Source organism: Oncorhynchus clarkii, chromosome 24, assembly GCF_045791955.1.
Source record: "Oncorhynchus clarkii lewisi isolate Uvic-CL-2024 chromosome 24, UVic_Ocla_1.0, whole genome shotgun sequence".
NCBI classification, from domain to species: domain Eukaryota; kingdom Metazoa; phylum Chordata; class Actinopteri; order Salmoniformes; family Salmonidae; genus Oncorhynchus; species Oncorhynchus clarkii.
Genome location: NC_092170.1, coordinates 9,036,390 through 9,062,405, shown reverse-complemented (window position 1 = coordinate 9,062,405; position 26,016 = coordinate 9,036,390). Strand labels below are relative to the sequence as shown.

Genomic DNA, 26,016 nt, shown 5'->3' with positions numbered 1-26,016 from the left:
GTGAGAGTTGAAAACATGCATTGTTACTGTATTGTGCTTTTCACTTGAACGTTAAGGTTTACTTTAATTACCCCACAGGAATTAATCCCCAGTGGTCAAGCAATCATCTAAAATACCTACATGTTTTTTGGCATCATGTTGTTCTTCAAGTATCACTTCACTCCAACTCTCTTAATTGGTGTGTTAACAACACCCAAGAAAAATAGTAGTGAATTGGGCAGCTGAGTTGTGGTGTAGTAGTGAACTGTAATAGCCTGTCCTCTGGTGGAGACTCGAGACTCTTAAAACAACATGACTTTATAATGAAACCCAGTAAAGGCCCTTTTTCTTTTTGGAAAGTTGCCAGCCATTACAGGCATGATTAATGTCACTTCTCCTGACTGCAAAAATGTGGCTAATATGAAACCTACAATAGCCTAACCCTGAGAAATGGAATTTCCCCCTAGGGTGGTTGGATTTAGGAATGACTGCAGTTGCGAGGTGGCATTGGCAGGCTTCCTCCACTTAAAGCAGACCGTCCATGCTTTCTTCTGTCCATTATATTGCATACAGCTGTAACATGGGATATGTCATGTTGTTTAACATGCATTAAGAGTGATTGAAAATCCACCACACTTTGAGGAAACGTGCAAAAACGTCAAACAAGGTCAAATAATTACAAACGGACACTATATTTTACAAATTAAATTGTTTATGTTTTTCATATATAGATTGTTTTTCTTCTCATTTAGAAAATGACTCAAAATGTCAATAACAATGGCTATAATGTGATATAAAACAAAAACTGAGATCCAATATACAGTATATAGACATGAAATATTGAAACAAACACCAAAAAAGAGAATGTAAAACAACAAAATAAACATTTGAGAAAAACAAAACAAAGGTACAAGTCAGGGAAAAGCATTGGTGTTTCAGCTGAAGCTCCCGCTCAATGTCTAAAAGTGACACACAAACCATTAAAACACTCTATCCAATAAAAAACACTGCTTGTTTTTCATCATCAGAGAATAGCCAATCACACTTTACATCCCAGGGAAGGGCATAGTAGTAAAAGTATGTCACATCTAGAAAATAACTACGGTGATGGCATTTTGAGTAGAATGACCGTTTTAAGGTATGGCAGTGTAAATAGTGCTGATTCTCCCATACTGAGGGAATGCAGATCATTCCAACCCCACGTTCACTGTGCTGGAGTACAGTATAGCATCATTATCAGAATCCACCTGCAATCTCTAGTCACATGTTCAAGCCACGAGAACCAGTCTATAGGGCTATACATGCTTTTTCTCTTTTCGCTAAATACATTCATGTAAACGACAAGTAGAGTGATGTTCAAAGTGAGGATGTCTAGACCTGTTTCTCTATCAGTGTGTGTGTGTGTGTGTGTGTGTGTGTGTGTAGATCCTTGAAATCGAGAAACCCAAACAGACAGGCCCAAACAGCAGTCAGTAGCAAGGAGCCATTCTATATTGAGGGACAGGGACCTACTGGATGGTGCATACAAGAGGAGAGACTAAGACCACCTGCGGTAAGTAACAAAAATAACAGTTTCTTGCAGTTCCGATGTCATTACTCTATTCATTTTTTTAAAACTACTGGGAATACATTCTATGCTAACATGCAGAACCAGCAAGCGGTGCACTGTCTATTATATCTATTATTGTTATATTTCAGTGCATGCCATTCAGAAAAAATAGCATTGAAATCCTGATACGAGGACTAAGGTGCACATGTGCCATTCAGTTCTCACGTATTTCATTCCTGAAGCTTTTGGGGATTCTAGCATTGTCTCTCAGTTCCATCGCCAGTATGTGAAGGATCTCTTGGGTGGGTGGTTTGTGTTTGGGTGAGACTGCAGTGGAGAACCAGGTGTGTCAGTGCAACAGTTCAGGATAGTGGTTTGGACATGGATGGATCAATGTGACGGGTCATGATGAGAGAGGGCGGGGCACCGACTTGCCGTATCGTATCCGCATCTCAAATCATCTGAACATAGAGGCAATCTGCTGGTTACATGGCTGTCTTTGGAAGTGCTTCTGTGAGTGACTGAGGAAAAGCAGGTGTCCCGTCCAGTCTAAACACTGCGTCTGCGGACGTAGAGCTACATCAATCAAGTTGTCACGCTCTCTCTCCGGTGTCTGTTACCCGCAACAGATCATTCAAGAACATAATCTCCTATCATGACCTGCCTGCCCGCCCACCTGGGTCCCAAGATCACAACATTCACAACAGCTGCAAGAGTGTGGATTTAGAATCAGAAATCATATTCAAGCATCTCTCCGTCTCCCTTTTTTGATTTGAAAAGTGAATCAAAGTTGAAGTTGGAATTCGATAATTCAAGTAATTTGTCGCTACAAAGTGAGGCTTTGTAAGTGAGACCATTGATAGATGCAGAATGGCCACTACCTGACCAGTACATCAAGAAAAATATGAGTCCATGTTCCTGTCATTGAGAAGCACCTTTGTAATAAACATTACATTATATCAATCCACATTCTTGAATTGTGTGTGTGTATGTGTGTGGTTGGACAACAGTGGTGTTCACAGAGTTATGTGTTGCCGGGATGAGTAGAGGATTGCTCAGCAACTCACATAAGTACTTATTGCTACAGCGAATCAGAATGTAATTCAGGTACTGTAGAACAGTGGCAGGTATAGGCCCATAGCAACCACAGTTCACCTTAAGCTACACATCTCCTATCTTAAACCATTTATCGTAAAACCATTTGTACTAAATCACATTTGTCTTGAAACAGAACAAAAGGTTGAACAGCATGTCAGTATCATTTTGCAGGTAAAACACAGTTGATAAAACTATTACTTTTTAAAAACCAGGTCTCCTGACAAAAACAACATCTGGTCATCACAAATAAAAATAAAAACACACCAATTCAATAAGAAATTCATTTTGCACGACAAAACGGACTGCCAAGACAAGACCAGTCAGTGGTCTTGATAACCTAGCCTACACTCTTAGGGGAAAAAAACGTGTTATCTAGAACCTAAAACAGTTACTCGGATGTCCAAAAGGGTTCTACCTGGAACCAAAAACGGTTCTCTTATGGGGACTGCCGAAGAACCCTTTAGGAACCCTTTTTTTCTACAGCTGTGCTGTACCTTATGTTGTTGTGGCACATTATTACCGGTAAGAGGCTTGTTTCAACCTGTGCCATGCTTTTGTTTGAAGCACAGCCACTTTGCACAGTCACATAGTATTCCCTAGAAGTAAAACGCTGGCCTGCACACTGCTCACTGGAAACCCATTGGCCGAATCACTTGCTCTCAGCTCAAATTGACTCAAAGCAAAGCTATTGCCTCGGGCTTTTATCTAGAGTGCTGAGTGTTACAAAAAACATGCCTTCGCTTTCTAGTCTCCTAGAGCTGTTTGAACAGTCTTAAAACGACAGCTTCTCTGTGGCTTTAACACTCCACGCCTCTGTTATCCTCAACAACAAAAGAGTCACAAGGTTTGGTCTTTGAGACACTGGAAGGAACACTCGCTAGATGAGAAGGTTACATCGACTAGCTTCTAAAAGTTGCATGAGGTTCCATTCTTACCAATTCATTTACAATGATGACTATCCCCAACATTGCAGACCGTTATGGGAACGTTACAGAAGCAAATGGGAACGTTATGGCAGGATGAACTCTTAGCACCATTTGGAGTACTGGAGCTTCTATACCGCCTGTTTCACTCCTACCTCCAGTCCAAACTACTTGTGACAACAGAGAGGCATTGACATGTAACAACCACAGAGAACAATACAGGCCTATCGCCAATAAACGTTTCGATAACGTTTCAACAACGTCCTAATCATTAAACCACTTTTCAGGGCGTGAAGTAGAAGACTCGTCGTCGTTACTGGCATCATTGAAAACACATGTAAAAACACTGGTGGCCTGGGTATTGTAATTGCGAGGAGGACGTCATCTGCTTATCTGGTTCAAGTCACCACATCCAGCACTGGAGGTCTTTGACATGGCGCTGAACGCTTGCTTCCTCTCTAGTTCTTTTCGCAGCGTGACCGGAGAATCAGTGTCCTCTTTTTGCACTGACAGGCAGGAGTGAGCATGGCATCATTGACAGAAACATGAAATGAAAAAAATGATTGAGCACTGAAACAAAGAGGAGACTGGAAGGGAGGAGAAAGTCGTGGAGATCCTCCTCCCTCTTCTTCTCTCCTTTCTCCTCAGTTCACAGACCCGCGGTTGTCCTTTCTCATTTCAGTGGTGAGAAGATGAACACTGTCCATTTGGTGGTGTGTCCCTGGAAAAGGAACCGCGCGCGTGTGTGTGTGTTGAAGAGGTTTCACAACGTGTGTGTTGTTGCGTGTCTTTCACAGTGTATGTAGTCAATGGTGTTCTGGGGAGTGTAAAAGTGTGTGCGTTTATCATAGTAGTTCTCTGAGATTGATGAACATATACTGTAGGTTTGACAGAGTGTGTTTGGCAGTGGGCGTGGTGTGTGTGTCGAGCGCTTGTGTGTATGTGTTTGTATGTCTGTGTCTGTGTGTGAGGGGGAATGTAAGGGAGTTGTGTGTGTGTGTGTGTGTGTGTGTGTGTGTGAGAGAGAGTATCGTCTGAGTGCAAGTGCAGACGGTAGAGGGACCAGAGTTGGTGGGTGAGGTTGCGATTTCATCATACAGTTCAGTCACACCTGTGACCTCTCCCCTCCTCACACTCTCCGTTCCTCCTTCTCATTGTTGAAACAAATCTCCGTCCGTCAGTCTGTCTCTCTAGATGAAGGCCTCGGGCGTGCTGCCGTTGTTGATCTGGACGTAGATCTTGGGGTCCTCCTCGCGCTCTTGCTTCTGGCGTTGGAGCTGGCGGCTGTAGCAGAGCAGGTAGAGAGGCAGGCAGAAGCCCAGCACCGTCAGCCCCAGCAGGCCCACGTTGACCTGCGCACAACCACACACAGGAAGTGACATCAACAGTGAGAAGAATGGAGGGAACAGCGGTGTTGTTTTCACATCAGGACGGCAGTGTGTGCTATGACATGCACTCGGGGCAGATTGCTTTAGAACAAGGTGGCTGCTACACATCAGTCGTATCCAGGAGCCTTTGCAGCATTATGCTCATAGCACATTAGTATACTGGAAAGGGTGAAAGGTCGTTGCTCTCTTACCCATAGGGGGTCTCCCTTCAGGGGGCCCATCATGGCCATGAAGAGGGGCTGCTGCAGCAGGGCAAACAGGGCGCTGATGAGGGACTGCATGCCTGTCAGACTGCCAAACTGAGACGACGGGTACCTAAGGAGGACAACCAGCATGAGGCACTTGTGTGGGAGGGACTGTGCACGCGCGCGCGCGCACACACACACACACACACACACACACACACACACACACACAAGACACTTACACAGCAGCATAGAGCCCTCCAACTGCAGAGTGGATGAATCCTCTCACAATGGTGTGCAGAATAAACGATAGAATCTGAAGGCAGAGAAGAAAAGAGAAATAGTTCAACATGATGTGTTCCAGAACCTACAGACCCAGGGCATGCATGGTGCCCTGTCCCTCCATCCTAAAATGGAGTCCATGTTTAATAAATAAAGTCTTGACAGAGATGTTCCCAGAGCTGGGTTGTAAATAACTTGCATAACTTGTAATGACACAACTGTCCACCAGGGGACACTGTTGCATTAAACAATGGATCAGCTCACAATAACATGTGAGTCACTCTCCCTCTTTCTTTCTCTGCACCAAGATCTCTCCCTTTGGCTATAGGAGGGCTTTACAAAACACTGGGAAAGCACGCGGTGAAATGTGTGCTTCTCCACAGCCCCTAGAGGAGAGGAAAGAGAGAGCGAGATGGAGGAGAGGAAACAGAGGGACGACTTACCTGGAGAGGGAGGCTGGGGACGAGGCAGGTGACCCCGAAGCCCATCAGTAGCAGGTTGGTGAAGATGAAGGCCCGTGTGGCGTTGGTGATTTTCTGGATCTGTCTGTCACGACGCTTGGGCTGGGTAAGATCTCTATCAGAGGGGACCTCACATGTTACACACATACTCCCTGGTTATACAAATAACATAGTAGTGTCCTGTGGATGCTAGGGGAGTATCTGGGAGGCAGGGGATTGCTCTGTTGGAGTGTGTGTGTGAGTGTGCCTGCGCATGAGTGAGTGTGTGCGTGCGAGCTCGGGTGCGTTCGTGCTCGTGAAACTCACCTTTTACCCGGCTTCGCGTTCTCATCCTCACACTCTTTGAGTTTCCAGTCCATGATGTACCCGATCACTGGGGCGGTCATCAGACAGAGCAGCTGCAGCACTCCGAAAATGGAGGTGTACACACTCACTGTGAACGGCAGGAGAGACAGAGACATGTTTATTGCCTCCAGAGCTTACACTCACACATTTTCAAGACACGCACGCGCACACACACACACACACACACACACACACACACACACACACACACACACACCTGTGTTCAAGTCTCTATCGGACAGCGACTCGAGGATGTTGTTCATGGCTCCCATGTAGAAGATAAGTCTCAGCTGGGTGACACACATGGTGATCAGGCTGAGCATGAAAATAGGACTCAGGATACTCTTCATGAAGGACTGGGCTGTGGACACACAGGAGGAAAGACAGATTAACGTCAACAACAGTACCTGACCTTTTACTCCAGTAAAACTGAAGTTTAAACAGTGATGCTGCGTTCAATCTCAGAATGCAGAATAACTCGATTTATTAATGGAGGACGATAGACAGGATTATATATATATATATTTTAAATCAGATTGGAGTGAGGTTTTTCCTGTGTGTACTGTACAGGATATGCCTTCTTTCATGTCCTCCACATGCCGTGATGGAAAACTACCAGGGCATAGCTGCTTCACCTCAGGAACAACATGGAGGTAGGGAAACAGGGAAGCTCGGTAACACGATGGCAAGATAACATGTGGGGGCCCGTGCTGTAAGCAAGGGGCCTGGGGCCATGGTCCGTTAATCATCTACTGATCTCAAAGCTGTTAAAGCTGCGGCAGGGCAGTGGAAAAGTTTTAATGGTCACGCCACAGATGTGTCCAGCCTTTATTGCCCAGCGCTGCAGGTATCTCTCCAATGCTCTGGAGACGGGATCATCGTTGACATGCCGGCTGGACAAGGGGCTTACAGGCTGGTACATTACATTAGAGCAGGTGGTTCTAACAGTCTGTCTCAGTCTATAACACTGGGTCTCCCCTGTGTCCTGGACCCATAATATGAGTTAGAATATTATTCACAAAGCGTCTCAGAGTAGGATCTGGGATCAGTTTTGTCTTTTAGATCACCATGAATTAAAGGGGGGGGGGGGGGGGGGATCTGATCCTAGATCATCACTCGGGTTTACATTCTTGACTGGCACACTATGTGACCACACTTGTAAGGACACACCGTGATCATTTTCAAAATACCTAGCCTACACTGGCAACAGTCGCCATGGCCAGTGTTGACTTAGATACAAAACAGTCCCTTAATGGTTTGGCTGATATAAGAAGCATGTGGTGGAATTATTGTAATCAAAAAGAGAGACTTTTGAATTTCTTCAAAACAATCAAACTGTATCATTTCATTACTGCAGCACGGGAGCTGGTCGGTAACCACCCCTGGAGGGGACCACCGAGAACTCAACCAGCTGGTTTAAGCCACAGCATTTTATAGCAAAGTCCATCCTCCTTCAGTCTACATGACACACAACAGATGTATGGAATGGGTCACAAGAGCCATCTCCCCCAGGTACCCCAGTACAGAAACATTAACTCATGCTCTGGAATGTGGTATCACCCCAAAACATTGTGCATTTCCTGTCCGTGTCCCCAGAGGCCCACTTTCAGCTCACACGGACACAATAGAGTTATATGAACCCTCTATTCTGTTGCATAAAACAACCATTTGATGCAATTACAGCATTATAACATAATCTTTCAACTTTGCTCTCACAACCGATCCACAAAAGAGGTCCCAGGCACCAAAGTATCTTTGAGTGGTGAGCTTTCTTTGAAAGGGAAAAAACTTCTAACAACCAAATAAATCCCCACCATCACATGCATCAGATTGATGAGTGGACAAACACAGATAATATATATATAAATAAATATATAAATAAATAAATATATATTAATATATATATACAGATATATAAATAAATATATATATTTATATATATTTTATATAAGAGAGAGAGAGAGAGACAAAAGAGAAAGAGAGAGGCTTGGGGAGTTGGCCCTTAGCAAGGGGCCCCTTGAAAACCTCCTGACACGTGGAACTTGTCCAACAGGGTTACAGAACCGCAGGCATCCATCCTGTGTGTATAATGACCCCCCTCGGACCTTACTGACTGCTATCTGCCCTCTGGCCCGGCCCCACCACCGCCACCCGAGCAGCACTTCTTGGAATGCGGTCCGAATCGATTGCACGGTCCGTTCGGTACCAAAGAGAGCCTGCAGAGAACCACAGGTTTCCGAGCCCGAGGGAGTGCGGAGGGAGCACAGCGGAGGTGAGGAGGGGTCACGTGGCTGATTTGAGGGTGTTTTGGAGGTTTGTGGCTAATTGCAGTGTACAGATCTGGGTTAGTGAAGGCAAAGTGCATAGCCAGTTGTGCGTTTGCAGGATTTAATTTGGGAGAGGGAGGATGGCCTTGACGACCTCAGCGCCAATGACAGCGCTCCCTCAGACAAGCTGGCGGCTGGGACCAAAACACTGGCTGGTGGGCGAGCCCACTCTGAAACATCAAAATTGCACTGATGAAGTCAGAGCTCTTCTTTACAAAAGTTGTAGAGTATGGAATAGCAATCCGCTTCATGGAATAGCAATCCATCATAGAGGAACAGTCGACCATATGCTAGATCTAGGCCTGTATCCAGGATCAGTTTAGCCTATTATATCGTTAAAAATATGATTATATGAAAAAGGGGGGACCTTATCCTAGATCAGTACAAGATACAGGCCCAGATCTTGCATATGGTCGATTGTTTAACTCTGTTTACCCATAAGGCAGGGCTACAATGATCCATTGCATTGTTGTGTTGGATCTATTTTTGTCTGTCAGTCTGCTCCTATCTAAATTCTACACCATGGCTGGAGCAGGATATTGTGTTGGTGAAGTGGTTGGACAGCTTAACATCAGACAGGTTTCTGGCAGACATGTCCTTTGTTGTGTCCAGATTATTCAAAATGGTGTAACAAGGAAACTGGCAAACTGGCTTTTGGCCACATGAAGTATGGATTTGTGGAGGTTTAGTGCTTGAAACCCATTATGGCAAATCCATTTAGACAATGAACCCCATCACACTCGGTGTGCACAGAAAATGCACAATGTATTTTCCTACTCTCGATCTGAAAGACATCAAAAGCAGTCATATTCTCTGGTCTGGGATGAACAGATGTGGCCTGGCCAGACACTTACATTCCTCCTGAGACTTGCATTGGACCTCCAGGTCAACGGTGGAGAGACACAGCTTGTTGCCCTCCTGTTGGGCCAGCTCCTTGGGGTTTTGCTTCATGCTGTTCCCCACGCTGAGTCGTCTCCCCACCGTGGTCACCTGGCGGTAGAACTGCTTTCCAGTGATCTTATGGTCAAAGCCCAGCCAGCTGAACTTGATCTTCACACTGAGGGAGATAGGGAGAGAGACAGAGAGAAAGGGAGAAAGGCAGGGAGAGGGAGGGAAAGAAACAGCGAGAGAGAGAGAGAGAGAGAGGGAGCGAGCGAGAGGGAGATAGGGAGCGGGGGAGGATGAAAAAAAAACAGAGCAAAGAATGAGACTACATCCAGGTGAATGAGAGCAAAGCCAGCTGAGCTCCTCATCTCATTAGATTTCCTTTTTTACAGGGCCTCAAGCCTACGCCATGCTGCAGAGGAACGTGTGCTGGGGGATGTAGTGTACTGAGCTCCAAGGAGAATGGAGACTCTATGGAAGGCCTTAATATTCCTACTTCAGCTTAAGTTGTTGAACCTCAAGTCCTAGTATTATCCCCTAAACCTGTTATTGTTGGCTAATATTAGAAACTGTCTGTCTATTAGGTTATAACTAAGGATATAACCAATGATATAAGGAACAAATACTAGTAATACTAAACTAATATTAGGTTAAGGGGATGTTTAGGAGCGTGATGTTTAGGAGTGTGATGTTTAGGAGCGTGATGTTAAGGAGCGTGATGTTGAGGAGTGTGATGTTAAGGAGTGTGATGTTGAGGAGTGTGATGTTAAGGAGTGTGATGTTAAGGAGCGTGATGTTGAAGAGTGTGATGTTATGGAGTGTGATGTTAAGGAGCGTGGTGTTTAGGAGCGTGATGTTATGGAGTGTGATGTTAAGGAGCGTGATGTTGAGGAGCGTGATGTTAAGGAGCGTGATGTTGAGGAGCGTGATGTTATGGAGCGTGGTGTTATGGAGCGTGGTGTTTAGGAGCGTGATGTTATGGAGTGTGATGTTAAGGAGCGTGATGTTATGGAGTGTGATGTTAAGGAGCGTGATGTTGAGGAGCGTGATGTTGAGGAGCGTGATGTTGAGGAGCGTGGTGTTATGGAGCGTGATGTTTAGGAGCGTAGTGTTATGGAGCGTGATGTTATGGAGTGTGATGTTACGGAGCGTGATGAATAGGAGCGTGATGTTATGGAGCGTGATGTTTAGGAGCGTGGTGTTATGGAGCGTGATGTTGAGGAGTGTGATGTTATGGAGTGTGATGTTTAGGAGCGTGGTGTTATGGAGTGTGATGTTTAGGAGCGTGGTGTTATGGAGCGTGGTGTTATGGAGCGTGGTGTTATGGAGTGTGATGTTGAGGAGCGTGATGTTATGGAGCGTGATGTTATGGAGTGTGATGTTATGGAGCATGATGTTATGGAGCGTGGTGTTATGGAGCGTGGTGTTGAGGAGTGTGATGTTGAGGAGCGTGATGTTATGGAGCGTGATGTTATGGAGTGTGATGTTATGGGGTGTGATGTTATGGAGTGTGATGTTATGGAGTGTGATGTTATGGAGTGTGATGTTATGGAGCGTGATGTTATGGAGCGTGATGTTATGGAGCGTGATGTTATGGAGCGTGATGTTTAGGAGTGTGATGTTATGGAGCGTGATGTTGAGGAGCGTGATGTTGAGGAGCGTGATGTTATGGAGTGTGATGTTATGGAGTGTGATGTTATGGAGTGTGATGTTATGGAGTGTGATGTTATGGAGTGTGATGTTTAGGAGTGTCTTACGTGTAGTCCATATCCTCAGGTCCAGGGAAGGGCTCCAGGGGCCAGTTGAAGAAGCAGTTGATGAAGACGAGGCCAGCACAGGCAGCCCACACCAGCAGGATGGTGATGAAGGTGGCTCCTAGGTCATAGATCACCTGATGAGAGAGGAAGCAGGGACCAACAACCACAACATTAGCTCTATGTCTGACCTTCACATTGACATGCGGGAATAGGAAAGTAGAGTCAAATTGGTAGCCCTGATAGTAGAAAGTATAGTTAGCCTTGATAGCTAACCTCCATAATGGTGTGCATGGTATGCATGCATGTGTAGACTAGCTAAGTAGATGTGCGTGTGTGTAAGCTACCTTGATCCCAGGGAAGGTGACAGCGGAGGATGCATACGATCCAATCATGAGAGCGATGAAGGTGGAACGAAGATCACCAAACATATTGGGAAGCTGAGGAGAAAAACACAAGAAAGCGACAGGATATACGATTAGGCCACGCTTAAATCAGATCAATGCATTCACACACGCATAGCCATAGAGACACGCACGCATTAAACAAAAACAGTTTTTCCAAAAATGTAAGGCATGACATCATATTAGGAAATCCTGACTGTGTTTTTTGGAGGTTGTTGACATGGAATGAGTAATGTGGGCGGAGTCTTGGTGATGCTTTCCCCACACTATTTATGGCAGTGAGAGAAAGTCCAGAGCAGCCTGCATATTTAGTCCTCTACTTGAGGTTAGAGCACAGGTTGTTCTCAACTCAACTGCTAACTGTAAACAACTGTCCTTGAGCAGAGAAGTAGGGAGCGAGGGGGGGAGGGAAGGAGAGAGGGAGAGAGACAGAGAAAGAAACAATTAAAAAGGGGAGAGCAACATCTGTCTGGCAGACTAGGCAGCCCTCCATATCTCTACTGTGTGTGCGCTTGAATCTCCCGTGACAGAGTCGGGGAAGGGAAATGGAGGGAGAACAACAACAACAAAAAACACCACTGACAGAAACACACCAAAAATGTACTGACTGAGCCATTCACCTGCGCAACAACTCCTGAACATAACTGTTTGATGGCACATCCATCCATCCACCCTCACCACAGGTTCCCTGCTTGTTAGAGCCGCGGAGGAAATCTCTCACCCCGTGCCGTGGCCTCCCCAGACGTCATTACCCTCCACCACTAATTGGAGCAAAGGTTAACGGCAGAATCAAAACATCTACACTAACAATCACATTCCAGTCCTCCTGGAGAAGTGAAATGAGCTGGAAACATCTCTATTGTGACATTTACAGTAGGAGTGAGTAAAGCTCTACTGCAACTCAGCACTGGTGCCTAGTTAGCAGGATAAGAAGAGGTGTGTGTGTGTTCGTGTGTGTGTTCATGTGTGTTTTACTATCCTTGTGGGGACCAGAAGTGGGGAGATTTCGCCAGTCCCCACAAGGAAAAAGCGTATTTTAGGCTTTGGGGTTATGGTTACAATTAGGATTAGGCTTAGGGGTTTTATGGTTAGGTTAGGGGTTAGGAAAAATAGGATTTTGAATGGGAATCAATTGTTTGGTCCCCACAAGGATAGTAAAAACAAACATGTGTGTGTGTGTGTGTGTGTGTGTGCCTGCAAGGCTACCTCTCCACCATCTCTCCTAGCACACTACCTACCTCCACCTAGCACAGATTCAATCAGCAGTGTTGGCTGTGGAATTACCCTGGACTAAACTCATACGGAATAGGCTGAATAATGTGCTTGAGTGTCGCCAGGGATTTCAAATCCAATTTGATTTTTCACAAGACCTTACTATGAAATGCTTACTTTACAAGCCCTTAACCAACAAAGCAGTTCAAGAAATAGAGTTAAGAAAATATTGACTGAATAAACTAAAGGGAGAAAAAAATCGAATAAAATATAACAATAACGAGGCTATATGATGTGCTTTCCATTGCTCTGCTCTCCTCAGTTCACCTATTTCTCTGTCACCACCAGACTGTCAGTGTGTCACCTGACTATAACATGACCACAATGACCTCACTGAGTCAGTCACAGACAGACTGACAGACAAGCAGACAGACAAGCAGACAGACAGACAGACAAGCAGACAGACAAGCAGACAGACAGACAAGCACAGCCCCAAAAAGATACTAACCTATATCCCAGTCACCCTTTGTCTGTCTGCTCTGCTAATATTGTTGTTTACCAGGTTTGGATGTAATGGAACGAGTTCACCTGCCTTTGATCAAATTAAGGACATGCAGGGGGAAAGGGAAAAAGAATGAATTGTCAACAGAAGGTAGAGCCTAAAACATCAACAGCATCGGAAGGTCCAAACCAGCTCACAGCCTAAAATGCTGCATTTACAGTAGGTGCCTCATTAGTTTTAGTGGTCTGAAGTCAGTTTGACTGGGAGTTGCTGTGGTGGTTCCAAAACAAACCGCCACAAACAAGATTCCTCCATCTTGTTCACGTGCAGAAACAAACCACATAATTATGTCTTATAGCTATGACATAATAAGAAGGATATCCAGCTGTCAGCTGTAATGAAGGAGGTAGACGTACAGCCTGTGAGGAGAGGCTCATGTTGGGAAACAGGATCTGTGTACACCTAGAAAAAAAAAAAAAAAGCCTTGGGACGCTACGTTGTAGAACATTTCGATAGAAATACTTTATGTGATGTAGAATAAGGACGTCAGCACTAATAATGAAATTTGTCTCTGCAACGTTGAACATTGCTTGCCTAATGAACCTGGCCCTGATAGGAGTGCAGCCTTGAGTTTGTCTTCCTAATCTGCCTGGCCACCGATATCGGAGCACTTCCTGAATTGGGCACCATCAGGCATGACTAAATACAGTGTCTTCTAGAGAGAGAAACAACAACCCAGGGCTGGTTAATAATTGGCCAACTCTTTACCTGAGACATTACCTGTTCCTGTTTCATGAATACTGGCTCTGTCCGCGTCCCAAAATGGCACCCTACTCCCTGCCTAGTGTACTACATTTGAAGTCCCTATGGACCCTGTACAAAGTAGTGCACCATACAGGGAATAGGGTGCCATTTGGGGCACAGACCGTCTCTGTTAGCTCTGCTAGAGCCAAGCCGAAAAGGCAAGGTCAATACAAATGTGACTGCATTCACCTACCAAGCTCTATTTGGCTCCATTATGGGATCTGGAACAGTCATGCAGATAAAAGATAAAAGTCTGTTTGTAGAGTGTTGGACTATGAGTAGCATCTAACTCCATAGGACGTACTGGAAGCTAAACCATGTTGCTATGTTGTTGTGGGGGAGCAACAACTTTATGGGCAATAATTTAATCAATACAGGCTGATCACTCCGGATCTATAAACTGCAGCCAGTGCCGTGTCTGTGCCCTGAACAGATAAGAAAACGTCTACAATGCACTTTCATACCCTCACTAAGCTAGGTGCTAGTACTTATCACTTGAGACGATTGAGAAAATCCCTATCTGAAATGCTGAGTGATGTTTGCAGTCAGTAAAGAATGCCTGTGGTAAGCAGTGATCCTCTAAAGCAGTGGTTCCCAAACTTTTCATAGTCCCGTACCCCTTCAAACATTCAACCTCCAGCTGCGTACCCCCTCTAGCACCAGGGTCAGCACACTCTCAAATGTTGTTTTTTTGCCATCATTGTAAATATAAGAATTAGTTTTTGTCACAACCCGGCTTGTGGGAAGTGACGAAGAGCTCTTATCGGACCAGGGCACAAATAATAATATAATAATAATCAATAATTTTGCTCTTTATTTAGCCATCTTACATATAGAACCTTATTTGGTCATCGTAAATAGTGAATAACTCACCACGGGTTAATGAGGGTGTGCTTGAAAGGATGCACATAACTCTGCAATGTTGGGTTGTATTGGAGAGAGTCTCAGTCAAAAATACTTTTCCACACACAGTCTCTGCCTACATTTAGTTTTCATGCTATTGAGGGACGAGAATCCACTCTCACATAGGTATGTGGTTGCAAAGGGCATCAGTGTTTTAACAGCGTGAATTGCCAAGGCAGGATACTCTGAGCGCAGCCCAATCCAGAAATCTGGCAGTGGCTTCTGATTCAATTCAATTTTCACAGAACCGCTTGTTGCAATTTCGATGAGGCTCTCTTGTTCAGATATCGGTCAGTTGACTGGAGGCAGGGCATGAAAGGGATAACGAATCCAGTTGTTTGTGTCATCCGCTTTGGGAAAGTATCTGTGTAATTGCGCATCCAACTCACTCAGGTGCTTCGCTATATCACATTTGACATTGTCCATAAGATTGAGTTCATTTGCACACAAAAAATCATACAATGATGGAAAGACCAGTGTGTTGTCCTTGTTAATGCAGATGTAACAGTATAACTTTAGACCGTCCCCTCGCCCATACCCGGGCTCGAACCAGGGACCCTCTGCACACATCAACAACAGTCACCCACGAAGCATCGTTACCCATCGCTCCACAAAAGCCGCGGCCCTTGCAGAGCAAGGGGAACTACTACTTCATGGTCTCAGAGCAAGTGACGTCACTGATTGAAACGCTATTTAGCGCGCACCGCTAACTAAGCTAGCCGTTTCACATCCGTTACACAGAGAAGACCTCCAACTTCTTAATCATAGCCTCAATTTTGTCCCGCACATTAAATATAGTTGCGGAGAGTCCCTGTAATCCTAGATTCAGATCATTCAGGCGAGAAAAAACATCACCCAGATAGGCCAGTTGTGTGAAAAACTCATCATCATGCAAGCAGTTAGACAAGTGAAAATTATGGTCAGTAAAGAAAACTTTAAGCTCGTGTCAATACTTTGCCCCTTGATAACCAGTGCACTTCTGTATGTTGTAAAAGCGTTACATGGTCGCTGCCCACATCATTGCATAGTGCAGAAAATACAAAAGAGTTCAGGGGCCTTGCTTAAACAAAGTTAACCATTTTCACTGTAGTGTCCAAAACGTCTTTCAAGCTGTCAGGCATTCTCTTGGCAGCAAGAGCCTCTTGGTGGATGCTGCAGTGTACCCAAGTGGCGTCAGGGGCCAAATGCTTGCACGCACGTTACCACTCCACTATGTCTCCCTGTCATGGCTTTTGCGCCATCAGTGCAGATACCAACATGACAAGCAGCTATGTTTGGCTGCATTCAGACCGTTAGTGGAATTCCCACGAGAGAGTAATGGTTAATGTGATTGGATGTTAATTATTTGACTAGGCTACCTGTATTGGACATTGTGTTGTTATTTCACTGGACACTAGTTTAATTTGATTTTTGGCAGTAAAACGAGGCTACTCAGGCGCGGAAAAAAACCTCACTCAAATGTATAGCCCCGTTGGAGAATATAAATGTGAATATAATTATGAATGTGAATATAAACTTTTTGAAAATGTGAAGAAAAAATTCTAATTTTAATGATTTGGCGTACCCCCGGCGGCACTGCACGTACCCCTGGGAGTGTGCATACCCCAGTTTGGGAATACCTGCTCTAAAGCCATTAAGGGAAGCAGTCTTATCCTATTCGCATCTAAGTAAATACTACACATTCTACACTTTCCATATCAAAATGTTGCTAACAAGGAGAAGTGCTGTTTGGGGTTTAAGGCTGGGTTTCTGTATCAGCACTTTGTGACATCTACTGATGTAAAAAGGGATTTATAAATATATTCTATTGATTGATTGCATGTGTGTCTCAAATGTGTGCAGTTCTACTTGAAAAACAAACCCTAGCCTGGGTTCATCCGATTCTTCTGTGTGACGGCAGCAATGATCGTTATCTCGAGTGCAGCAGGCGGAGGCAGAGGGAGACAAAAGTGGGAGAGAAACGAGGAGTGGAAGAGTGGAATAACTAAAAGCCTCTGAGGCACAAAGGCCAGAGAGAACAGACAAGGAGGATATTGATAGAAGGGGGAAAACAGAGAAGTGAAAGAGAGAAGAGGGGCTGCTGTTGCGTTAAAAGCTTCACTGCTTACTGGACAGCCAAAGGAAACCAGTACAAACCGGTCCAATCCTGACAGGACGGAACGCCATCATAAAATGAGTCAACATGCTGTGTCCCTGACGACCACACGCAGACAACACCAGCCTGAATATCTCCATCTCTGTGCCATCTCTGTGCTGCCACTCTCTCTCTCCCGTTCTCATCAACACTTTGTTTTGCATTTCTGGCCTTGCTGTGAATCTCTATCCACCCCTATCGAAACCTAAAGCCAAGTGCATGGTGAAAACAACATCATGTGCAGCAGTTGACGGCCTTTTAATAAGTCAATCAACATGACCCTGAGATCAGTGCCTCCACAGTCTATTAGTGTCATCAAGCCCCAGTTAGCAAGTAAACATCTGATGGCAGGACATTTTACAGGCAGGGGGAGGTCGGTGTATGTGGTGGGGACCCTGTCTGAGTAGAGAGGAGCTATCCTTAGTCTAGCCTGGACCAAGATCTGTTTGTGCTTTCCTGGCAAGAGAACATCATATGCAGATCTGGGACTAGCACCAGTTTCACTTCACCTTTGACATTCATCTCTCTACCTCTCTCCGTCGTTCTCTTTCCAAGTGCCAGGAAGCAGTAAATAAACTAAATCTATGTTTATCGAGCCAGACTGAAACTTAATTCCCCCCGAGGACCTAGTGACACAGAACCCAGAGCGGGATTGGGACCAATGAAGAAGTCCTAAGATAGAAAGGATTAGTGTTTCATGCAAAACATGACTCAGAGATAATAGAATCATCATAACAAGTGTCGCAATGTACAAGAGGAGGAGCGCTGTGTGTGTGTATGCATGTGTGTGTGTGTGTGTGTGTGTGAGAGAGGGGTTGGGGGGGGGGGGGGTCTGGTTGAGAGAGAGATGGATAGAGGATGGTTAGGAGATACAGTGCCTTGCGAAAGTATTCGGCCCCCTTGAACTTTGCGACCTTTTGCCACATTTCAGGCTTCAAACATAAAGATATAAAACTGTATTTTTTTGTGAAGAATCAACAACAAGTGGGACACAATCATGAAGTGGAACGACATTTATTGGATATTTCAAACTTTTTTAACAAATCAAAACCTGAAAAATTGGGCGTGCAAAATTATTCAGCCCCCTTAAGTTAATACTTTGTAGCGCCACCTTTTGCTGCGATTACAGCTGTAAGTCGCTTGGGGTATGTCTCTATCAGTTTTGCACATCGAGAGACTGACATTTTTTCCCATTCCTCCTTGCAAAACAGCTATAGCTCAGTGAGGTTGGATGGAGAGCATTTGTGAACAGCAGTTTTCAGTTCTTTCCACAGATTCTCGATTGGATTCAGGTCTGGACTTTGACTTGGCCATTCTAACACCTGGATATGTTTATTTTTGAACCATTCCATTGTAGATTTTGCTTTATGTTTTGGATCATTGTCTTGTTGGAAGACAAATCTCCATCCCAGTCTCAGGTCTTTTGCAGACTCCATCAGGTTTTCTTCCAGAATGGTCCTGTATTTGGCTCCATCCATCTTCCCATCAATTTGAACCATCTTCCCTGTCCCTGCTGAAGAAAAGCAGGCCCAAACCATGATGCTGCCACCACCATGTTTGACAGTGGGGATGGTGTGTTCAGCTGTGTTGCTTTTACGCCAAACATAACGTTTTGCATTGTTGCCAAAAAGTTCCATTTTGGTTTCATCTGACCAGAGCACCTTCTTCCACATGTTTGGTGTGTCTCCCAGGTGGCTTGTGGCAAACTTTAAACAACACTTTTTATGGATATCTTTAAGAAATGGCTTTCTTCTTGCCACTCTTCCATAAAGGCCAGATTTGTGCAATATACGACTGATTGTTGTCCTATGGACAGAGTCTCCCACCTCAGCTGTAGATCTCTGCAGTTCATCCAGAGTGATCATGGGCCTCTTGGCTGCATCTCTGATCAGTCTTCTCCTTGTATGAGCTGAAAGTTTAGAGGGACGGCCAGGTCTTGGTAGATTTGCAGTGGTCTGATACTCCTTCCATTTCAATATTATCGCTTGCACAGTGCTCCTTGGGATGTTTAAAGCTTGGGAAATCTTTTTGTATCCAAATCCGGCTTTAAACTTCTTCACAACAGTATCTCGGACCTGCCTGGTGTGTTCCTTGTTCTTCATGATGCTCTCTGCGCTTTTAACGGACCTCTGAGACTATCACAGTGCAGGTGCATTTATTCGGAGACTTGATTACACACAGGTGGATTGTATTTATCATCATTAGTCATTTAGGTCAACATTGGCTCATTCAGAGATCCTCACTGAACTTCTGGAGAGAGTTTGCTGCACTGAAAGTAAAGGGGCTGAATAATTTTGCACACCCAATTTTTCAGTTTTTGATTTGTTAAAAAAGTTTGAAATATCCAATAAATGTCGTTCCACTTCATGATTGTGTCCCACTTGTTGTTGATTCTTCACAAAAAAATACAGTTTATATCTTTATGTTTGAAGCCTGAAATGTGGCAAAAGGTCGCAAAGTTCAAGGGGGCCGAATACTTTCGCAAGGCACTGTATCCGCAGTGGTGATTACTAATACTATAGTGGACTGAAGGAGAGATTGAGGTCAAAGCTATTAAAGGGAAGAGGGAGGGAGGGATGGAGAAGAGAGAGGGAGAGACAGACAGCCTGCTGCTGGTAACCGGAGAAGGGGGCAGACAGAGATAGGCTAGGCAGTTTACTGATAGAAAACAGAGGTGGGTAAAAGAGAGCTCTCCTCTAACGCCTTGGGTTCTCCTCCACTTGTTTTTCTGCAGCTGTGCCGCCTGGGACACAGAGTGCTGAGTGTGCAATCAGAGAGAGGGAAGGAGTGAGGGGGCAAGCTGCCAAACCTCCCCCTTTTCAGCAAATTAGAAGAGTCAGGAAGAAGAGAACACATAGAAACAAAGAAAAGGGGTATCGTGTTGCATACCTTTCTTTTTGTGTAAATCTACAATCCAGACGAGAATAAACCTTAACACAACTGTCTGTAGGGGACCAACTCAATGAGTTCAGACTGATTGAATCAGATACAATGTATCCATTTGGCTTTTGTGCAAAAAAGGCTACATTTGAATTTTTTTTTTACAATTATTTTCCTCTGTGACAACCTTTGACCCCCACACCCGGGAGGAGAGTGGCGAAGAAGAAAGTTTGGAAGAAAAAGGTCCGGCTGTAAAAAAAACACCCGGAACCCAGACCAGCAGTGTAAAACACACTGTTAGTCGGAGCAAGGAATTACCACCGTGAGGTTACTGCAACAGAACAGCTGAAACAACACCAGTTCCACACCAGACCAGTTCCTTGACACACACACACACGCACGCACCCACACACCACATACACACGTGAGGCAACTAAACGGCTATAGCATAACAGGCTCAGGCATGCTTGCGTGGGGAATGAATGAAACCAGAGAAAATTAAAACAGTGGGGAGTGGGGGGGGCAGAAGAAACCAGTTGGGCAGCTTCTGGGTGTCGTGGTAGTGTGTGTGTGTGTGTGTGTGTGTGTGTGTGTGTGTGTGTGTGCGCCAGCCAGACAAACAGACAGAGCCCCTCTGAGCCCCTGCAGTGGGGGGTGGTGAGGAGGCCAGGGGGCAGGAAACTGTCAGGAAGGGGTTGAAGGAACCCCAGCAGTGCTAAGTGTGACTGACTTCCTACTTCCTGTTTGTCAGCTCAGCATACAGTGTGTCTCTTTTCTCTCAAAGTGCTTGTTGTGAGTTTCTTTGTCTGTGTTTAGGGGCAGATAAACAATGAAACAATGAAATCACGTTATCTGTAAACACCATTGTGTCAGTGAAACCCGTCCGAACATTTAGTCTAGCTGCCAGTGAACCCTGGCAGTCTTGGGCCGGCCAATCAAAGGGCTCTGTCACGATGATGAATAAGTAAGGAGGAGGTGTCTTTTTTGGCTCTCAGTTGGACCAGAGCACAGTTGAATAATAGATTTGTAATGCAGGGTCTGTCTCGCTTTCTTTATTTTCTCACTCTCTCTCTCCATCCCTCTGCATGTGGCCTCCCTGTGACGCAGCACTTTCTCTGTGCTGACGACATCACCATGTCCCACCCGCCCACCCCGCTCTCGTCGCTCCCCTCTCCATCCCCACTCCTCTTCCCACTCCCCTGTCTCCCTACTCCCTATTCCACCCTAGCGCACTCCCCCCTCCTCACCACTGTCCCCATCCCCACCTCTCTCTGCTCCCTTCCCTCTCTCCCTACTCCCGCCATAGACATGCATCCTCGCTCACTCCCCTCGGTCCCCTCCCCAGCCTCTCCCTGCGGTACAGGAGAAGACGCCACTTACCGTGAGGGAAGTAAAGGTCATGCACATTCCTCCGAACCCGTTCAGTGCCAGAGCAAAGAATATGAGGATGGACAGATCTGGACAGGGAAAACACATGTGTTAAGGAGACGGGATGGAACAGACACACATACTGTACTAGAGTAGAACGTGAGTAAATAAAAAGAAAGAACGAAGAAATATGCATACTCTTGGGGTCGCTCGATCCATAAGCGATCAGGATACAGGAGAAAGCAAAGCAGGTACTGAAATAACAGAACAGGTTGAATATGAGGAAGGTTTATTCATACGATGACACACCAAAGCCAAGTCAGAAACAGAACATAAAAACTGCAGCAGGAAGTTGCGGCCACTAAAAAGTATTCAACCCTGTACCGAGTTATAGGTTTTGTGACAATCGCAATAAAACATTAGAGTGCCGTGTTTGCATGTGCAATATGCTGCAATTATTCTGACAACACCGGGCGCCATCCCACTTCTGACACCAATATAGCTCATTTTGGGTATAGCCCCTGCCGGGACTCGAACCCGAGTACAGAGACTGTCACCCCAACACCTTTGCTTAAATGATAGTGGCCGCAACTGTACATACTACCTTGTCTCCGTTCTACTACCTGCCGAGCAGCCGGAGCTTGCGTGGGCCATACTTGTCCATGACAATACCCAGGGGCAAGGTGATGGCACTGAGGAGGAAGGAGCCCACAGTGAAGGCCAAGTTCAGCATCTCATCCTGGTCCTTACAAATGGGCCAGCCGTTCATCTGGAGGTACTCCTCCTCCACCAGGGGGCTCTGGGTGATCCCCTCCGCATCCCCAACCTGGACTGGCTCAGACTGGTTCTGACTGGTGCTGTTACCTGGAGGCACAAGGGAACTGAATTGAACCTTCAAATTCAACGTTATGGTCCCGGAGGGAAATAGATTTAACATCATGCATAGAAGACATTAAAAAACATACATTAAAAAGGGATTCCTGGTGTTTCGGTCGAGAAATTAAGCATGATCCGATTGGAAAAGACGACCCATAGATGAAACGATCACACTAAAGTTTCTTCCTGAAACTTTACATTCTAGTTTGATTAGATAGAATGTGCCTATTGGGAGAACGTCATGGACCATCTGAATGACGAAATGCTTCTGAGGGTTGTTTGGGATTGGATTGCAGCATTTCTTGCGCAAGTGTTCTAAGAAATGTCCTGCCTCACCGGAGGCCACCGATTTCAGAGGAAACATCTTGAAAAGTAATCCATCTCAACAGCACGTGTCTATTTCTGTTTCACTTGTGTCTCGTGTGTCTCTTTCCCGAGACAGTGTGAGCCATGGACAGGTCAGGTAAACAGAAAAAGATCAGTGAAAGATACTGCAACCAAACTGCTGGGATCAAAAAGCTACTCTGAACTCCCAAAGCAAGGCAAGTCCATGGCAACCCAACCCCCTTAGCACCCCCAAATGTTCCCAAAGTGAATTCCTAAGAGGATAGAGACAGTAATCATATCATCTGTTAGTTATTTCCGCCTATCATACTTAATAGCACTGTTTGTTATAAGGACTGGAGACCAGTGCCTTGGTTATGAGGCAGGTTACTGTCGTTGTTATGGAGAGAAAAATAACTGTAGCCAACACCCCAGTCTCCATGGGTTTAACTCAGACCAAACAGAAGACTATGACATTGACATTGACATTGAAAAGTCTCATAAAACATTCTTGTTGTGGCCTACGGGAGCTGTAAGGCATTGAGTAAGGGCCTGGGAGGAGGATAGGCTGCAAGACAAACGGTTATTTTTTCAGTGCTATTCTCAGGTGACGTCACGTGACTTTGGACAACCTCTCCAAAAACCTTTGGTAACACAAGGTGTTTTTCAAGCAGTCTTGAAAAGCAGGTTGATGTTTTCTTGAGAGTGAGGCTGTGAGTAGACATGGCTGTATTATATAATATGTAGGTTATAGGTCATAGATGGTAGTTAACACATAGGTTAGCAGAAGGCCAACGGCAGCTGGGCCTGCCTGGCTGGCGGGCTCTTACTGCTGAGCAATCCAGACAACGTGAGCCTGTGCTGCTGCTGCCGATCCAATAAGGGAAGCGCCCTGAGTGACGCTGAGCACAAACACTGTGTTAGCGCAACAAAGAGCTTATAACGCCTTCAAACCAAACACTGTTCACTTCTCTGTTTTGAGGGTTTACAACATGATTCTAATGACTTGCAGAACATCCAGAGCCAATGAAATCATATGAAACAAACTAGCCCGGGCCCTGCTTTCCAGCTACTATGTGCCTGCAGCTTTCTTCCTTGTAATTTAGAGAATAAGAACATTCAGACTCTCAGGCCATGCTCTAACAAGATTATTACATCACCAACACAATAAGAACACAATGTGACATTTGTCTTCTTTAACCTGATCATCCATCAATGGGAAATGGATGTGTTTCTTACACATGTCCATAGATGCCGTGTCAATCGCAACGCGTCTGACCCGATCACTTACCAGTGATAAATGTAAACGACTGACAGAATCCGACGGACTAGCTTTGTTGCCAGAAAATGGTTGCCATCGGCGTAGAACGTCTGCATTTCCTCGCGTTAACTCATCAGAGGAAGAGAGATAACCAGCTGACAGTATTTTTCCGACATCATAAGCCTTTCAAGCACTATCTATTTCAAAGCAGTGAGCAGACAGTAGATTCATCAGCTCCAGATAATGCGCTAATAACACTGACACGACACTGATTAAAATACCTGGAAAAGCTAGCTTGGTGCCAGATAAAAATATATATAATATTTTTATTGTCACATACACAAGATAGGTGCAGTCAGTGAAATGTGATTTTTACATGGTCAACCATAGTAGTACAGTGGACCTGGAGCAAATGAGGGTTAAGTACCTTGCTCAAGGTCTGTTTGTGCTGTCTTGGCAACTCCTATGATCAAGCCAAACAAAGGTTGACAGCACAAACAGATCTGTGACCAGACTAGTTTAAGGAAGCCGGTAAGGCTGAGTTCTGTCAGGGAGGTGGTTGCGGTCACAGGGTGGGTGAAGGTGAGGGGTGAGCGGGGAGAACCCTCTGCTCTCTCAAGTCTCGGCTGAAATAACACTCATTCCACACGGGCCCTAGGGTCTCGTGTTTCCTGCCAGTAGCTAGCGACATGAGATGCCACAAGGCTCATAGGGCCTTATGCACTGACACAGACACTCCAACCTTGTTCCCCTGCTATAGACCTGACCTTAAATCACAGGAGGGGACGGGGAAGGGGGTAAAAGACAGAGACACCACACATGAAAGAGTTATGGAACGTGCTTTTCCAGGTTCCATGACAGGAAAAAAAAAGTGACTCTATTCTGTTTGTTGGCAGCCTCGTTAAATAAAGGTTAAATAAAAATAGTCAATTAAGTTTTAATAGTACTGGCACTGGATGCTTCATACTAAAAATAAAAACAAGAGGCTTGATATTTCCCGTACAATATGTTCTGTCCACGTTGTCAGTGAACCATGCCTTAGCTAAACTGAGTGTAAACCCAACTATGTCAACAGTACACACCTTATAGTGTTAAACCAACAGACGCAAACCGATCGCTGCAGCTGTACATAGTCCATCTGTCAATAGCCCACCCATCTACCTACATCATCCCCATATTGTTTTTATTTACTTTTCTGCTCTTTTGCACACCAGTATCTCTACTTGCACATCATCATCTGCTCATCTATCACTCCAGTGTTAATCTGCTAAATTGTAATTATTTCGCTACTATGGCCTATTTATTGCCTTACCTCCTCATGCCACACTGTATATAAACTTTATTTTTTTCTATTGTGTTATTGACTGTACGCTTGTTTATTCCATGTGTAACTCTGTGTTGTTGTTTGTGTCGTACTGCTTTGCTTTATCTTGGCCAGGTCGCAGTTGTAAATGAGACCTTCTCAACAAGCCTACCTGGTTAAATAAAGGTGAAAAAATTTAATATATAAAAAAATGTCACGGGGGATGATGACAGTTCAGTTTATGTGACGAAACACAAGAGCTATCGGAGAGAGAGAGGTGAAGGGACTGGGAGGCAACGGTGTTGCATATGGGAGGAATGCGAGCCTCACACTTCACAATGTCAGCCTAGCCACACACTTTTCCATTAGCAGATAGGTGAGGAACCAAAACAGAAGCAGCCCACGGTCCAATCTCAGATCCTTTCAATGGAACCAATGATATGGGGACCAAGGTCACCATGACACCAAACACTTACATAAAGGACTCTCAGCAATCTGATTGACAGATACCCTTTGAATGCATTCATTTTTTTTAAACATACGAGAAGGCAAGGATGGAAGAGCGTCAAGACTGACCTGATCTGCATAAATGAAAAGGCTTATTCACATGTTAAACGCTGCCTGGAAAATAGAAAACACTGTGGCAGATGATCAGAGGACTCCTGAGTCGATCTCAGGCCATGTTCTAATGATATTAGTATATGTTCTAGTCCATCACAGGCCATGTTCTAATGATATTAGTATATGTTCTAGTCCATCACAGGCCATGTTCTAATGATATTAGTATATGTTCTAGTCCATCACAGGCCATGTTCTAATGATATTATTATGTTCTAGTCCATCACAGGCCATGATGCTGTGCTTTATTT

At 45.0% G+C, this 26,016-nt stretch overlaps 1 protein-coding gene across 1 annotated transcript in view; it reads right to left on the bottom strand.

Moving 5' to 3' along the window:
• Positions 1 to 673: 673 nt before the first annotated feature.
• The window catches only part of LOC139382257 (large neutral amino acids transporter small subunit 4-like), a 29,757-nt gene continuing 4,414 nt past the window's right edge, over positions 674 to 26,016 (bottom strand). The window contains exons 3-14 of the mRNA XM_071126121.1: positions 22,007 to 22,247; positions 21,582 to 21,637; positions 21,396 to 21,472; positions 11,524 to 11,616; positions 11,180 to 11,313; positions 9,392 to 9,594; positions 6,428 to 6,571; positions 6,172 to 6,298; positions 5,848 to 5,980; positions 5,365 to 5,438; positions 5,129 to 5,252; positions 674 to 4,901 (exon numbers count right to left, since the gene is read on the bottom strand). Of these exons, the coding sequence (XP_070982222.1) occupies positions 4,740 to 4,901; positions 5,129 to 5,252; positions 5,365 to 5,438; positions 5,848 to 5,980; positions 6,172 to 6,298; positions 6,428 to 6,571; positions 9,392 to 9,594; positions 11,180 to 11,313; positions 11,524 to 11,616; positions 21,396 to 21,472; positions 21,582 to 21,637; positions 22,007 to 22,247 (1,568 nt within the window). The 3' untranslated portion in view covers positions 674 to 4,739. The remainder of the gene's footprint in view (positions 4,902 to 5,128; positions 5,253 to 5,364; positions 5,439 to 5,847; positions 5,981 to 6,171; positions 6,299 to 6,427; positions 6,572 to 9,391; positions 9,595 to 11,179; positions 11,314 to 11,523; positions 11,617 to 21,395; positions 21,473 to 21,581; positions 21,638 to 22,006; positions 22,248 to 26,016) is intronic.